Below are 16,252 nucleotides of genomic sequence, written 5' to 3' on the forward strand. Positions count from 1 at the left end.
AATGTATCGTCAATGTTTAAATTAAAATATGCTTTTAAAAGTTAAAAATAAAATGGCACTGTTCTTAAAAAGTAAAAAAAACTGCTGTACCTAAATGTAAAGTATTAACATTAAGTAGCTAATTTATCAACACCTGTAAATGTTGCCTGGGCCTCATAAATATAGGCTATATGTCATTATATTCATATACAAATCATTTTTGATACATTTTGAAATATATGTAGCATGTACATATGACATTTGATTCCTCTGGAAGCCCACGTACCACTAGTGGTACATGTACCACAGTTTGACAACCACTGCCCTAGGACGTTAATTTAACACTATTAGCTTTTACATTCACATGAAACCTCCTTATATTATACAAGGGTTATTTATTCCTGCTCGGTAAACAAATAATATAGCCCTAAATAATAATAAAAACAAATAAAAGTCAAATTTTCTCTTTGGAATTAAAGGAAAGTAAATGAAAGTAATACTTTACCAATAAAACTAAATTTAATCAAAAATACTCTTAGTCTATTTACACCGCTGGCTTAACTTTTCTTGACATAGTTTTCATTTTGCACATATTGCAATAGTTCCGTTCCATGCAACAGAAACAAAGTGTTAGAGGGACTTTACGATTGATCAACCGAGACAAATTAAAGCACGGTGGACTTTACGCTTTATTACTTAGCAGGTCTTTTTCATGCTCAAACAGCAGTTTAACTCAAATAAGCACAAATACTTCAATTGTAATAGTGCCCCTTTAAAATGTTTTCTGTCAAACGGTTTAATATTTAAATGAAGCATTCGACCACCTTTAAGCTATTTGCCAAGCCATTAAAGCATTAAACTGCAGCGAAGGTGTAGTTGTTGACTCAGTGTTTTGAGCACAGGTGTGTTCAGCTGCTTCAGGCAGTGAGGCAGCAGGTGCGCAGGTTTCAGTAGGAAGTAAGATGGAGGAGGAAGCAGGGTGACGCATTAGATCCTACAAGCAATCTGGACACATCGACCCCACGCACTAACACAGAATCAACGTGTCCACCTGCTCTGGACTCTAACCTCAGAAACAGAGACACGTGGATCCTGTGGTGGGTCGAGAGCTGAAGAGGGATGGAGGGAAAAGCATTGTCAAGTACTGACCTTATGACAATGGCTAATTAACCATGCACACTATGCTCCATCTATATCTGTCAATCAAAACGATGACTGGAGTCATCTTACTGATAAAATAAAGATTTAGGAATTAATGATTTTAGATGCAGTTTAGTGTAGTTAATCAATGGCACAATCTGAAAGAACAAGATTTTGTACCTGGTTGTATTACACACTAGGTTTGGGCGACATGACAAATGTCAATACAATTATAGAATTATAGTATTTAATATATAATATTAGTATATATTATTATATATATTACGCGCGCGCACACACACACAGAATTTTTTTTCTGTATGTGTGATTATTTTTCTCCTTTTATATAATCAAGGCAAATGTTTTTTTTAACAGTATAGAAATATAAAAAAATAATAATAAAAAATATAACTTAAAAAAAAAAAAGTTAAAATGTACACATAGTACTTTCAAACTTGCAATTTTCCTACTATGCGCTGCATTCTGCATGCTCATGGTGGCATAAAAGATTGTGGTTATCCAAATTATGAAATGCTATAACTGTAAAACAGACCTGGGTGTTTTACGGCCCCCGGGCCACATGCCGGACTTCTTTAAAAAAGCCCGCGTGAAGTATTTATTTAATTTAAATTAAGCCACAATGCAGCCTTGCAACGCGCAAGTCTGATATTAAAGTCAACAAAAGGGGACTTTCACATTTAGCATTTTTGCACACTCCATTTCATTATTTCAAATGGAGAATCAGTGCACAAATAGGAAGAGATGCACATGTAGTACTGTATGTCATGCTCACGTTTTTCAGGCGCAGCGAGTTGATAAAATTTAAACATTTAAGAGTGTTGAGAACGAACCACGAGTCATGTGGCAGGAACCAACCAGGCAGCTTCATACTTTGTATGGAATTACACCGTAACAAAGGTAGACTAATTACATCAGAGCAATGATTAAACAAATGCAGATACAGATAATCTGTCATTGATAATCATTACATCACACATGTAACATATGTCTTCAGTGCACTTGTTCAGCCCAACACAGGATAGAATTCCCTCACTCAACATAAAAAAATAATGAATGAATGAATGAATGACTAAATAAATAAAAACTAACTAAGGTGAAGCGATCAAACATACACACCTGTGGTATTTATATTATAGTGATATAGTTGATATTGTGATGCTGGTCTTTAAATACTTTAAAATACTTTTTTTTGTGTAAAACTGATCCTTCTAAACTTGAGTTTTTATGGATGTTTATTGAATAGTTTCACTTTTTTTCCCAAAACAAATCAACTGTATTAATCTGGCCCTCTAAAACCGCCCTAAGAGTCTAATGTGGCCCTTTGCTACTCCTGTCGTAAAAGGTGTATTTTGCAACACCACAAATTAAACGATAGAGAATAAAATAAAACTATAAACTTTTAAAAGTAAATTATTTCTTCCATAGGATATACAGTATATATATTCCACGTCATATTCGTCAAATTACACATCCCTACAGCAGATGAGCAAATCATGGAAAAAAGTTCGAACAGCTCCATCTATCCAATTCAGGCATGATATATTCGAAATAGGATGCTTTGATATTTTTAAATCAACAACAATGAGTGTAATAATAATTTTACCCTGAATAGTTTGCCATTATGGACACCAACCAAAGCCAAATCTGGTATTATCATTGTGATTTTTGCAATCTGATTGGCTGACTTGGCTGTTATTGGTCAGTTATTTATCTATCATAAGGTCAGTTGCTTGACATTGTATAGATTCTTTCTATTGGGACAAAGAATGAAGATGGAATTGAGATAGAGTTAGAGAGGGTGATGGATAGAGGGTGAGGTCCCACCTGTTGGGAGGAGGTGACGGTGCTCTTCAGGGTCTCTAGTTCTGTTCTGCTGGACATGAGCTCGGCTTGTAGAGCTTGAAGCTGCTCTAACTGAGCCTTTTCCTACTCGTGCACATACATGAGGATAGGGAAGTGTAAGACAGGCATACTACGGATACAACAGGCAGAGGGAGTGTGTGTGTGATTGTAAAGTGTGTGTGGTTTGTGTCCAACCTGCTGACTGGCAGAGTCCTGGGCGACTTTTAATCTGTCCTGCATCTCTTTCTTCACATTCTCCACCTCATCCTGTGCGGCACGAGCTACTGTCATTTGGCGCGTCACCTCTGCGTTCTGTGAAACACACAGACATGTACAGTTTAGCACAGAGCCAAGACTCTTGGCTGACCCCATTCCCTTCCCAAGGACATGGCACGAACTGGCAGATGCCTCTGTGGCGGGATTGGATTATGTTGCAGTATGACAGCGAGTGTGATGACAGACTTGAAGCGTGGCAGAGCAACACGGTGCCAGGTTTCATCTGTGTAAGAAATGGAGCAGAGTCTGCTGGGGGAAAAATGAGGTAGAAAATGAGGGAAAAATGATAGAAGCTAAACCACCCGCAGGTTTACTGAAAGGCCTGAGAATGGAGCTCAAGTATGCAGTGTGCGTCAGCATCCACATAAAAAAAATTACATTTGCAAAAAGAAGAAAGCGCAGTTAGATACTGTATCCCACAGCACAATGTGGGTTGACCTTCCATTTTCAGTGATGAATGTGGTGGAAGTCGTCATTATTTAATAGAGAATTCCTTTTGCAAATATCTAAAATTATTTTTTTTTAAGTATATCATGGCAATAATCGTTAGTACAGACCTTTCAAAACATGTGTACTGAACAAATTGTGCGTGTAAAGTTTTATCTAAAACTTCTAGCTATAATTTATGTAAATATACTTTAAATAAATCTATATTGATTCCTAAATGCCTTTTATTAGCCTAACCCGTTTCCATCAATACATGAATAAATCTTCACTAGACGTTATCCAATAATAACAAATAGGTTTGGTTGGCGCTTGGTTCATTTTGAAAAGGAATTTAGCCTGATGTGTAAAATTCCTAGCATTTGTTTAGGAAATTCAAAGATGAATTGCTGTATACTTGTATGCTATAAACTCTTTACATTTTATTATAGCACCAAATGTACATAAACGACCATCTAACAACTTATTTAATTACTCAGTGTTTTAACTGCAGATAATCATCAGCAAGCTTGTAAAAAAAAATTACTTTTGCCTTAAATCATATTGTACACAGCTCAGTTCTCTACATATATGCTCTAAGTTGACCTATATATTCATTATATTTTACTTAAAGACATTTCATTTGTCATCACTGGAATAAACAATACTTTAAAATACTTTCAAATAGAAAAAACACATATCAAAGTAAAAGTTTTTGAAGTTATTTATGAAAAACCCATAGAGAACAAACTTCTGAACAGAAGTTTATATATATTAAACAGCAATAAGCATTAGTAAATGTGTTAATTGCAAGTATTAATGTGAACAATGTGCTAAAAAGGTGTGTATACATCTTTATTCAGTCCCTCCAGAATATTGCAGACTTTATATTTGAGACCTAAAATGACCGAATTTGTGGCAACTTCTCTCAAAACTTTAGACTTTATTTTTCTTGTATTTTGCTGTAAAAAAAATAAATAATTTTTTTTTTTTCACAAATTCCTGGAAGGACTGATTATACTGTGTGTCCAGAATGAAGATGTAAGGATGTCAATTCACCTTTCTAAGTAGGTCAGCATGGCTCTGGACCAGCTCTGTGTATTTCTCCTTTAGTTTGGTGTAGCGTTGTTCATTTGCTTGTGCTTTTCCTAGAATAAAAAACAAAATACATATTTAGCATCTAAAACACAAGCCATCTAAGACACACATCTCAGACATTGCTCTCTGTATCACTGAACAGTCAGCACTACTAAGGCCTGATGTGTGTTTGTCTGCTGGTGAATTGCACTGTGGACTATAATGTTTATTAGTGTTTGATTGGTGGCTGCCGTGACTGGGGTCCCTTCTGGCTGGTTTCCTCAGCTCCAGAAAGAGTAAACAGACTGTCTAATCCACATCCATCTCCGTCCTGCATTGGTACTGGCTGTCTGCTGTCTTTAATATCTTGTAATAGAGTGCTCAGTAGTGCTGCGGGGTTTAGGTCCATAAAATTGTGTGCTGCTTTTGCAACTGACCATAAAACAACAACTGACATTCCGAAATACTTAAGAAACAGGTTAAGAAATACCTTGAGGTGCAAGTCTTGAAAAAGCTTAAGAGTTCTCAAATTTGTTTTAAGATGTTTTTTTTTTTTTCTTAAAAAGATTTCTCAGGAAGACAAAATATTCTTCTTTGACTTTTTCAAAAGTTGGTAAATAAGAAGAAAATGGCAGAAAATTTGCAATTTCTTAAGAATGTTTTGTGAATCTGGCTTCAGGGATTTGAGGTAAATAAGTGAGCATAAATAAACCAAAAAGGAAGAAATAATGGTTTTTGCTTTTATGAAAGAGGAACATAAATGTTTTGTGCTGAAGAACTTAATTAAATTATAATGACCTTTGAAAAAAAGACAAACACTACAATTTAATTTTATAGTAAAAATAAAATTATAATACATATTTATTATGCTATTATTTATTCATTTATTATTTACAATGCAATAGTGTGTTGGTATTGCAGAAAATTTTTAAACTATTCACAATAAAATCATAATTACCTTTTTTAAATTAATTAATTAATTAATTAATAAATAAGTTTGACTCATAAACTGCTAGCAATATTAACAAATAGCACTTGACACATTAGATGATAATTGATATTCTGAAGTAGATGACTAAATTTGTATTTTATAATAAAACTATACACACAATATAAAAGAACATACTCTCGATTTCGCTCAGACTGCGCTGCTCTTTTTCGGTGTCCTCTTTGACCCTCCGCAGGTCGTCGAGCTCCGCCCTCAGGAACTCACTCTCACCCAATGCCTGCTGCTTTAGGTGCGTCTGTTCTGCAAGTTCCGCCTCCAGCTCATTGACCCGCCCCCGTAGTGCTTGACAAAGACGACCACTCTGAGAAAGAATGATTAGTGATTGCTTTTATTTTCACTTCTCATCCACTGTACACTACATACAGTTAAATATTTTTGCTTTTAGTGTCACATAATCTTTCCAAAATAATAGATTTATCATTGATAATCAATTTTGTGGCCAAAACGTTTTTTTATTCATTTTGATTAATGTAATGGACTTTTGGTAGTTTAATAAATTTAGGACTGCGATATTGACAAAGCACACAATGTTTTGCTGAGTGTGTCTTTATGTTGGACATTGACTAATAAACTTATTAGTAAACAGAGGCAAGTTGCCGTCTGGATGATTGATTTAGTGAATTATTAATTCAACTGATTCATTCAAAATGGCTAATTCCTTAAGAAACGAAAAAAGTCACAGTCAGTTATGAATGAATCATTGAATCAGATCATTTCGTTAAAAACAGATTTATTTAGAAACAACACACAGCAGTGTTCCGCACAAAATATTCTGCTCTGGCTTTGTTTGGAACTATTTGGGATGGTGAAAATAGAAAAACAAAATCACTGGTAAATATAAAACGAAGCACACTCAACATTAACTTTTCTTGTTAAATTGCTTTAAATAATCAGTTTTAGATTTTCAATCAGACTTTATATATTCAAATATTTAAGAAAATTCCACTTAATGTGTGTGATTTTACTTTAACTATATCAGGTTTGACTAATATGATTTTTGCTTTGCTTTTTTAACTTGAATTACAGGGTAATTCTTACTCATAATAACTTTGAGCTGAAATGTCTTTGAACACTGAAAATATCAATTTTGATAGATTTCACATAAAAAAAGAAATTAGCATAGATGGCAAATATCACATATTCGATTATAACATTTGACCTGTTCTCCTCCACCATCTTTTAATTTACCTCCAATCTAAAGGACTCCAGCTCCTCTTTCAGGGCCTGTAGCTCTGCTGTGAGCTGCTCAATCAAACGATCTCTGAAATGACAGATAAATACATATTAAGATTCACGTCGTCATCATCATTTGCATTCTTAAACTCAAAGACCTTCTTATAATGCATTAATTATATCCCAGAGTCTTACTTGTCATCTTTGCGCATTCCATTCTGGCTGTTGAAGTTGAACGGGTCTGTGGCGGCTGAGGTGCCGAAGAGGTCATCAAACTTGCTGTCCCCGGTGCCCTAATGGTGATCAATGCCTGATTTTAGATACTCAAGCTTAATGAAAGAACCCAGCAGAGTTGTGGATAGCGAGAGAGTGTGTGTAGTACTGTTAAAGGTGGGATGTCTGTGTCCACCAGGTCCTCTGTCTCTACTACGTGTTCACTCTCAGGGGATGAAGCCTCCGCTGGAATCACCACCACCGGACTGATGTGCTCAGAGAGGGCTGATGCCCGCAGGAAGTTTGGCGGATTCTGAAGAGAAACCAAGAGATTTTAAGAAAAGTCATGCAAACGTACAAATATTTTTCTTGTTCCGCTTTGGCCAAAAACCGAAAACCAAAAAAATTGTGTAATTATTATTTTTTTTATTTAATACATAAACATTTTAAATTTAAAGGCTCCATGAAATTAAAATAATATTGTTTTTTGTTTGTTTTTGGGTATATAAAAGCTAATGAGTACCAAAACAATGACAAAATTCCCATTTAGAAGATATAAAACCGATATTAGCATGTACTTTGTCATTTTTGCTAAATTAACATTTTTTACATCACCTCATACTTCAGTTTCTCATTAAATCATGACCAATCAAATGCTTTCAAGTTTCTTACATGCCCCGCCCCCTTCATGGCCCTTTACATTTGATTATAAAACTTAAAAATTATAAATTTTTTAAAGGGAAGGAGCTACACTATGTCCCACCCTCTCTTAGTGTTTAAGTTGAGATTACGGCAAACATCAAATAAAACTGCCCATTTCAAAGGACTTCACAGGACCTTTAACTCAATAGGTGTATCCCAAATCACATACTTATGCACTATTCTACGCCATTTTGTAGTATAAATAGTGTAAGTAGTGCGTTTACACTGAAAACTCTAAAAATAGTAAGCCCACATGCTGGATAACATCATTTTTGTTTATGTTGACACAGCTACATTACACATCAACTAAAGTTTCAAATATGATATTGTAGTGGACCATCCCTTTAAATTAACAGATAACCCTCTATTTTAGTTTGACAGTAAAGCCTGCAGTATTTTCCTAATGCTACAAAACCAAGCAGGCAGATATGTAAATGAGTTACATAATTTTTTTTCTTTCCACTAGCTGTATTTTTGGACTCCGGTCAGGCAGGAATCTGTTTGGTATGCAGGAGTCTCACCTCAGGAAGTTGTGGGATCTGAATCAGTCTCTTGAAATACTGCAGGTTACTGGAGCGATAGAACAGACTCTTCAGTCTGGAGAGAGAAAGAGTTGGAGTGAAAGATGGTGAGAAATGACAAAAGAATAAAACAGTAGCTTCAGTGTGGGTCATGGCAGCTGTTGTGTCTGAATGGTGACTGACAGACTCACTTCTTAAACTGCTCCTGGAAGCGATCCCGATGGCCCTGCAGAGTATCTGCTGGCAGACCTGGAGGACACAAGAATAAGACCAGTGAGGATGCCTGAATTCAAGCTAGCGTTCTTTCTTCAGTATATATTTTTCATTATTTTTACAATTCATATATTTAATTTGCTTTAATATTCAAAATATATACACAAAATTAGAGAAAACAAGAGTTAAAATAGATTAAATTAGTGAGAAAACTACAGCAATTAAAATAATTAATGCAAAAATACACAATAAAATACAAATTTATCAATACAAATCAATAAAATCCATTCGTTTTTTGTAGTAAACAAATATCAAAACAGCTATCAATACTGATAAATACTAATTGTTTCATGAATAATATAAATATATACTGTTTCTCCTCAGCTAAGTGCATAAGTAGCAGGTCAGTTTGGTACAGGTTTGATTTGTAGACTCACAGGAGTGGAGTTTGAAGAGCAGTTTGACGGTGTAGTCGTATAGATGACTCGAGTCCAGTATGACCTGAATAAGAGGAGCCAGACGACACTGACCTGCTGCAGTCACAGACACTGAACGAGACATATCCAATGAGCTGAACACTGGGAAAAACGAGAAAACAAAAAATAAATATATATATATATATATATATATATATATATATATATATATATATATATATATATATATATATATTTATTTATTTTTTTTTTTTTTAAATGCCATGATTTTATAAATACTACATAGAATAAATATTTTTAACTCTAACATAAAAATTCTAAAATGTTACTATAGACCATTTCAATGTGGTGATGTCATTTGCCCATGATTATTACCTGCTTGTTATCAAATAATTTAATAACTGTGATAAGAGGCAATTCAATCATAACCTAATGTTAAAACGGATATTGTAACATTATCAATATGTGGCTCTTTCTGGCTTCTCGGAAGCTATAGAAAGTAAAAATATAAAACAGAAAAAGCACTGGGACCATTGTTTTTGTTTGCATCCCTCAAATGGTCAATATATTATTATAATTAATTGTTAGAATGTATATTAACAATGTAAGTTAGATACTGTCACTTTAGATCAACTAAATGTGTGCTTGATTAACAAAAGTACTCCGAAAAGTTTCTTAATCCTTAAATCAACATATTAGATCGATTTCTGAAGTATCATATGACAAAACTAGTGTAATGATGCTGGAAATTCACCTTTGGATCCCAGGAATAAACAATATTTTAAAATATATATGTAATATATACAGACACATATATACTCACACCTGCATATGTACACATTTATACATATTATACACACACACTGACATATATTCACATACTCTCTGGGGCAGCACAATATATATTATTTCAGCATGGATATCGCAAATGTGTACATTCACAATAAAAATATTGCAGGATCTGCAGTCTGGATTAAAGTCTTAGGTCACACTACAAAAAAATATTTTCTTATTTAGAAATTTTGTCTGGTTTCCAGTCCAAATATCTAAAAATTCTTAAATCAAGAAGCATTTTCTAGACAAGTAAAAAATATTGTCTTGATTTCAGATAAAATAAATCAAAATTAAGGGATGTTGTCCTTAAAACAAGCTAAATTATCTGCCAGTGAGATAGGTAAAATTTTCTTATTTTAAGCTTAAAATAAGTTTATTTATTTATTATTACTATCACTATTTTACTTAAAAAAAAATTTTTAGAAGAGAAAAAAAATTAAAACAAAGAACTAAGTGGTTGTCATATGAGTTACAAAATCAAGTCATAATACATTTGACATTATTACAAATTGTTTACAATGACATACTCAGACCATTTTTGCGAGTACTCTACTTACACATTTATCAAATCTTAGTTAAAGTCAGTCTCTCCATACAGTGCATACCCTTTACAATTCCTATCCATTGAGCCCTTGTTGGAGGATCAGCCTGAAAACATTTTCAAGTTATGGCTTTTCTGCTAATTACAAAAAAGATTTGAATTAAGAATTTGTCAATAGTTGGAAAACCAAAAACAGGTTTATTTTGTTTATCTTACTATTTTTAGCTTGTTTTAAGAAACAAAAACTTAATTTTGACACATTTCTGAAAATGAAGCAATATATTTTACTTGTCCTGATAATAAACACACCTTGATTTAAGAAGTTTTACACATTTGAACTACAAACCAGACAAAAACTACAAGTATTTTTCAATAGATTTGTAGATATTTATAGATTTATAAAAAGTGAAAGTTCATCATTTGCATGTGTTTATAAGCCCTCTTACTATGTATGCATTTAAAATTATCCGGGCAATACAAAGTACAAATAAACTGCTTTTAATTATTTATACAATGAAGACCGTATAGTGTTTTTTTTTTTATTTGATTATTGAATTTCGGTCCCTGAATACTGTTGGAAAAACATAAAGCAGAGCTATTCAAGCCATTTGGTGAAATTATATTCAGTGTTTCCTCTAGGATTTTTTCCAGCTGTGGCGGCAGGCCTCTTTTTTTATACCGATCTACAAATTACCTATGGTGTTATAATTTCAATGATAAATGTCCTGAGCACAGTATTACAAGTCGGGATCGCATTTATGTAATAGCTTACGAGCATGCGAATCTCTTTGCTTGCGTGCCGATTTTCTCTGCTCGTGCACAAAACTTCTTCCACGCCCCTTCAAATATAAGCCGTTTCAAGAGTGCACAGATCTTCTTGTGCGCTCTTAAATAAACCCTGCTGGGTGCAATTTAGTGCGTATATGTAACGTGTATGTCTTCAGCATTTATCAAATTTGCTACGAAAAATAATGAATGTCTCCAATAGACCTACGGAGTAGCATTAATGCGTCCTGAAGTAAAGTGAAACGGGTATACGTCGTGTTTGCTGGCCTCCCGCATCACGCACCTGTCAGTCAGCCAGTCATTACGTCACCTTAAAGGTTAAACATATGACGCACAGCACTACTACGGTTACAAAAAGGTTTGCGCTATTATAATTCACTTACCCTTTAATATGTTTTGGTGCAATTATTACCTGCTATTAAAAAACTAAATGTTTTGAAAGAGAAGCTGTAATGTAGCCGTGGCGGGATGAATTTTGCGTGGCGCTCCGCCATGGAAGAATGAATGTAGCGGAAACCATGGTATTAATATCGCATTATTCATTCACTTTCTTTTTGGCTTAGTCCCTTTATTCACCAGGGGTCACCACAGCGAAATGAAACCGATACTTTATCCAGCATATGCTTTACATAGTGGATGCCCTTCCAGCTGCAGCCCATAACTGGGAAACACCCGCACAATCTCAAGATTCACACACATACATTAAGGCCAATTGATTTTAGTCAAATCACATATAGCGCATGTGTTTGGACTGTGGGGGAAACCGGAGCACCCGGAGGAAACCCATGCCAACACCAGCAGAATATGCAAACTCCACACAAAAATACCAACTGACCTGACTCAAACCAGTAATGTTCTTGCTGTGAGGCAACAGTACTAACCACTGAGCCACCATGGCGCCAATATTGCAATATATATTGCAGAAAAACTAAATATCCCAATATCAGAATTTTCCAATATGGTGCAGACCTAATACACACTCACATTTTTTATTCTGCAAAATATCCTCCTTTTTTGCTTTACAGAAATGGCCATCTTAACCAATGCAGTGTGTTAGCACACCATAATGCTGCATCAAAGCTCTGAAACTAATCTCACCCTTTTTCATTCATCTGCTTTGCAACACTCCATCGCAATTTCATAAGGCATATACCATACTACCCTAAAAAACAGCTTCAATTCTTGATCATGAAGTTGTACTCGTTGATTTCACAAATTTCCCTTTTGCTCCGTTCCCTTCAAAATGCTGTTTTCCTCCATCTCCATGTCCCGTTTCCTCATTGACATTCATGTCCATGTCTCTGTGGTGATCAGTGATGCAGGCTCCTGTGAGACTCAGTCTTCTCAGCACACAGAGGTGTGGTTTCCTGTGCCAGCGAGCTGTGCTCCAGCCAACAATACTCGCATTAACTTCTTCCTAATGCTTCCAGCACAAGCACAGCCAAATCTAGCAGTGTTCTAACAACATTTTTACAGCATTTCAGCGGACATATCCATCTCGACAGAGATTTGACCTCATTTTTTCACTTTAAGACAGACATTAAATCAATTTAAAATATAAAAAGACAACACATTTAATGGCTGATATGACATTTTAATATGTAATCTTGACAGAGATTCTAGTCTTCTTCTATTCAAGTAGATTGACACTAATTCTCTGTGTACTACTTTCTGGAAGGTCCTCTGAAATGTGCAGCTTTGTTTTATTTTGTGATGTAGTTTGAACATACTCAGACAGGGTGCAACATATTAATCATTGTTGTTGAGCTTACAACTTGCAGACAAGGGAGATCTGGAACAGCATAGTAAATCATGTGGCATACAAACCTTGCACACAGAATTATTGTTGGTTAGACACGCTAGTTTGCGAAGTGCACTAATTTGTATTTTTTAGTTGTACTGAAGACTATCTTTTCACATTGTTATTTTCTTATTTAGAGGATTGGGAGGAGATTAAGGGGATGTTTTTGTTATATTTCTTTCTTTGATCTTCTAGTGCAAGTTTCAGTTCCCTCTGCTGTTTGTCTTGATTTTTCAAATGTATTGTTTTATTAATATTGTTTGTACGTATTGTAAATATGTGGTTTGTGGAAGTGATGACTCTGTGTTTCTCTTGCCACCTTTACCATTAATTTATTCTTATGGTCATCTCAATGTTACTCCTTTGAATTTCCTAAATATATTTCCATCAAAGGTCGTAACACCCCCTTAGGGGTTGGTTTTTTTTGGTTGTCTACAGAACAAACCATTGATAAACAATGACTTGTCTAATTACCCCAACTTGCCTAACTAACATAGTTAAGCCTTTAAACTGCTCTTTAGGCTGAATACTAACATCTTTAAAAATATCAGGTAAAATATTGTGTACTGACATCATGGCAAAGATAAAATAAATCAATTATTAAAATTTTTTAATATTTTTATTTAACAGAAAATAGGGAAAATAAGTATACAGGAGACTAATAATTCAGGAGGGCTAATAATTCTGACTTGAGCTGTACATAACCAAATATGGCCACCAAATTATGCAACTTCAAGGGAATTTACTGATGCTAAAATAGCCGGATATTAAACTTACCTCCTAAGAAAAGGTTCAGCTCACACTCCAGATAATCAAACATCTCCACCGTCAACTGGAAGCTAAATGTGTTAAAAGGAGTGAAAATGTGCTTAAGGTTCATCTCACAAACACACTCCAGAGCACTTGAGAAGCTTTTAGCACACAGGCAGAGAAACACAATGCCTGTTGAAAAACAAAACAATACTCACAAATTATTGACGTCGTTCTCACCCGCTTCATCAAGCTGTCTGTTTGACATCTGAAGGTTGCCAGGGAAACGAGGATTCTGGGAAAAGCAAGTGGAGTAAATGTAATATTTGTGAGCTTCTGACAGCATTAGCCTTTTTAAAATGCTTGACGAGTGCAATTTTCTCTGCTTTATTGACATGTTTTATATTGACAGAAAGCGGAGGCAAAAATTTTCAAAAAACATGTCTGGTCTTTAAATACTGAATTTTAACAAATAACAATATGATATGTAGTTATTATTTTAAAATGTGTTACCAATAACATATAAAGTATATGCAATCATACATTAATAATTCATTATTTTGTGAATAGAATGCATGAATATATTTTTTAAAATTTCATATACACAAATATATGTTCAAAAAGAATTATGATCTAATTTATATGAATAAATGATTATATTGAATATTGTATATGCAGATATTATTAAAATTATTAGCACCTTTGTGAAATTCTTTATCTTTTTCAAATATTTCCCAAGTGATGTTTAACAGCAAGAAAGGAAATTATTAATGTTACTCCTGATATTTTTTTTCTCCTGGAGAAATTCTTATTTCTTTCAAATTGGCTGGAATAAACACACTTTTAAAAGTCAACACTGTTAGAATCCTTTTCAATTGGCTACAGAACAAATCACTGTTGTTCCGTGACTTGCCTAATTAACCTAATGTGCCCAGTTAATCTAACTAGCCCAGTTAAGCCCTTAAACGGCACTTCAAGCTCAATACTGGTACAGTATCTTGCAAATATCTAGTAAAGGATCATGTACTGTCACTATGACAAAGACAAAAGTAATTAGAAATTAGTTATTAAACAAATTATGTTTAAAAATGTGTAAAAAAGATATTCTCTCCATTACACATAAATTTGGAAATATTTGAGAAAGATAAAAATTGATGTGAACACTGATGTGGTCGTGTGGTGAAGCCAAAGACAAATTTCAACATATGGAAGATAAAGAAAGTAAAGTAAATTTCATATGAGAGCTAATAATTTGTATATGTTTGCTATTTAATAATAAAAAACATTTTCAAATTTAAATATTCAATTCATTATTAACAAACATTTTTCTTATTTGATTAATTTAATAGCTAGAAATAGAACGATAGATGAAACAAATGACACAATCGACTACATGTAGGGCTGGGCGATTTAGCAAAAAAAAATATCTAGGTTTTTTTATAAAGTTTTTATTGTGTTACTAGTCTTATCAAAACATTACAACAGCATGACTGAAGTAACGTTGTCTTTAAAAGTAACTTGAAAAACCATCTTGTTAAGGAACATTGTATTTTTAATGCCATTTTTAATTGGTAAGTTTTGCTGAGCCTATGAAAGATTGGCTGTCAGCTCGGCTTTAACTTTGTCTTCTGATTAAATGACAGGTTGTAATGCTGCTGCCTTTTTCTTAAAAAGATACAGTGTAAGAAAAGGACTGAACATGGAAACTGTAAAGCCTAATTTAACCCAATGTGTGAAGTTGTGAACGTATAGCAGGAGCAAATACAAGTACCAGATGTGTGTCTGATATAAAATAATATATTAAATCTATTTTTCTTTTCCCCTTTTAAATATCGATCATTTTATGTGCTTTGCTCCACTCTCTGTATTATGCTGGCTGATCTGTCTGGTTTTCAACTAGGTCCGCTAAATGACGTCATGGGGGCAGGTACTTTCATTTTCACTGCTACAGTCCCTCACCTCGTGTTCAAACCAAAAGATCGGCACGGTTTTTCAAATGGCAGGCTTTTACGTCCTTCATACATGTTGAAATCGAGTTTATCGACTTGATGAGGGAATGTCTTGACAATCCACACAGACGTGCAACAAGTAAAATCCTATATGACTTAACGCTTAACAGGCAGTCAAGCAGGTCGCACACCAGAACCGCCGCAACACAGCGCGGACATGACAGTTTAAACTATCACACACCAAACGCACACATTCGCATGATATTTAACATGAAACTAATCAGATGGCGCTCTGTGGGCCGGCTGAAATATAAACTGCTTCGTGAATTGTGGCTGGGCGGTGCCGGTGTGTGTATAGAAACCTGTTTAGAATTCTAAAATCCATACCGCTGCATGGTGCTGCGCATCGCCAAGAGGCACTTCTGGTGTGCTTCTTGCTTCATATAGAGAGTGAACCAAACCGCATTGATGCCATTATAATGAATTAAATATAGATATTTTTTTAAAAATCGCGATTTCTTGATTTGATTCAAAATTAAATAGTCTAAAAACGTAAATTCAAATT

General features: G+C 34.3%; 1 protein-coding gene across 5 annotated transcripts in view; it reads right to left on the reverse strand.

Moving 5' to 3' along the window:
- Positions 1–16,252, reverse strand: part of hip1 (huntingtin interacting protein 1) — an 89,581-nt gene that overhangs the window by 24,101 nt on the left and 49,228 nt on the right. For 3 of the 5 annotated variants that reach the window (XM_005157432.6, XM_005157433.5, NM_001166205.2), the window contains 12 exon segments: positions 13,957–14,033; positions 13,766–13,827; positions 9,027–9,167; positions 8,568–8,625; positions 8,377–8,452; positions 7,323–7,466; positions 7,136–7,233; positions 6,956–7,028; positions 5,885–6,068; positions 4,741–4,829; positions 3,178–3,294; positions 2,965–3,066 (listed from right to left, as the gene is read on the reverse strand). In XM_005157432.6, coding sequence (XP_005157489.1) covers positions 2,965–3,066; positions 3,178–3,294; positions 4,741–4,829; positions 5,885–6,068; positions 6,956–7,028; positions 7,136–7,233; positions 7,323–7,466; positions 8,377–8,452; positions 8,568–8,625; positions 9,027–9,167; positions 13,766–13,827; positions 13,957–14,033 — 1,221 coding nt within the window. 5 annotated transcript variants of the gene reach the window in all.

Source organism: Danio rerio, chromosome 15 (genome assembly GCF_049306965.1).
Source record: "Danio rerio strain Tuebingen ecotype United States chromosome 15, GRCz12tu, whole genome shotgun sequence".
In the NCBI taxonomy this organism is placed as follows: Eukaryota; Metazoa; Chordata; class Actinopteri; order Cypriniformes; family Danionidae; genus Danio; species Danio rerio.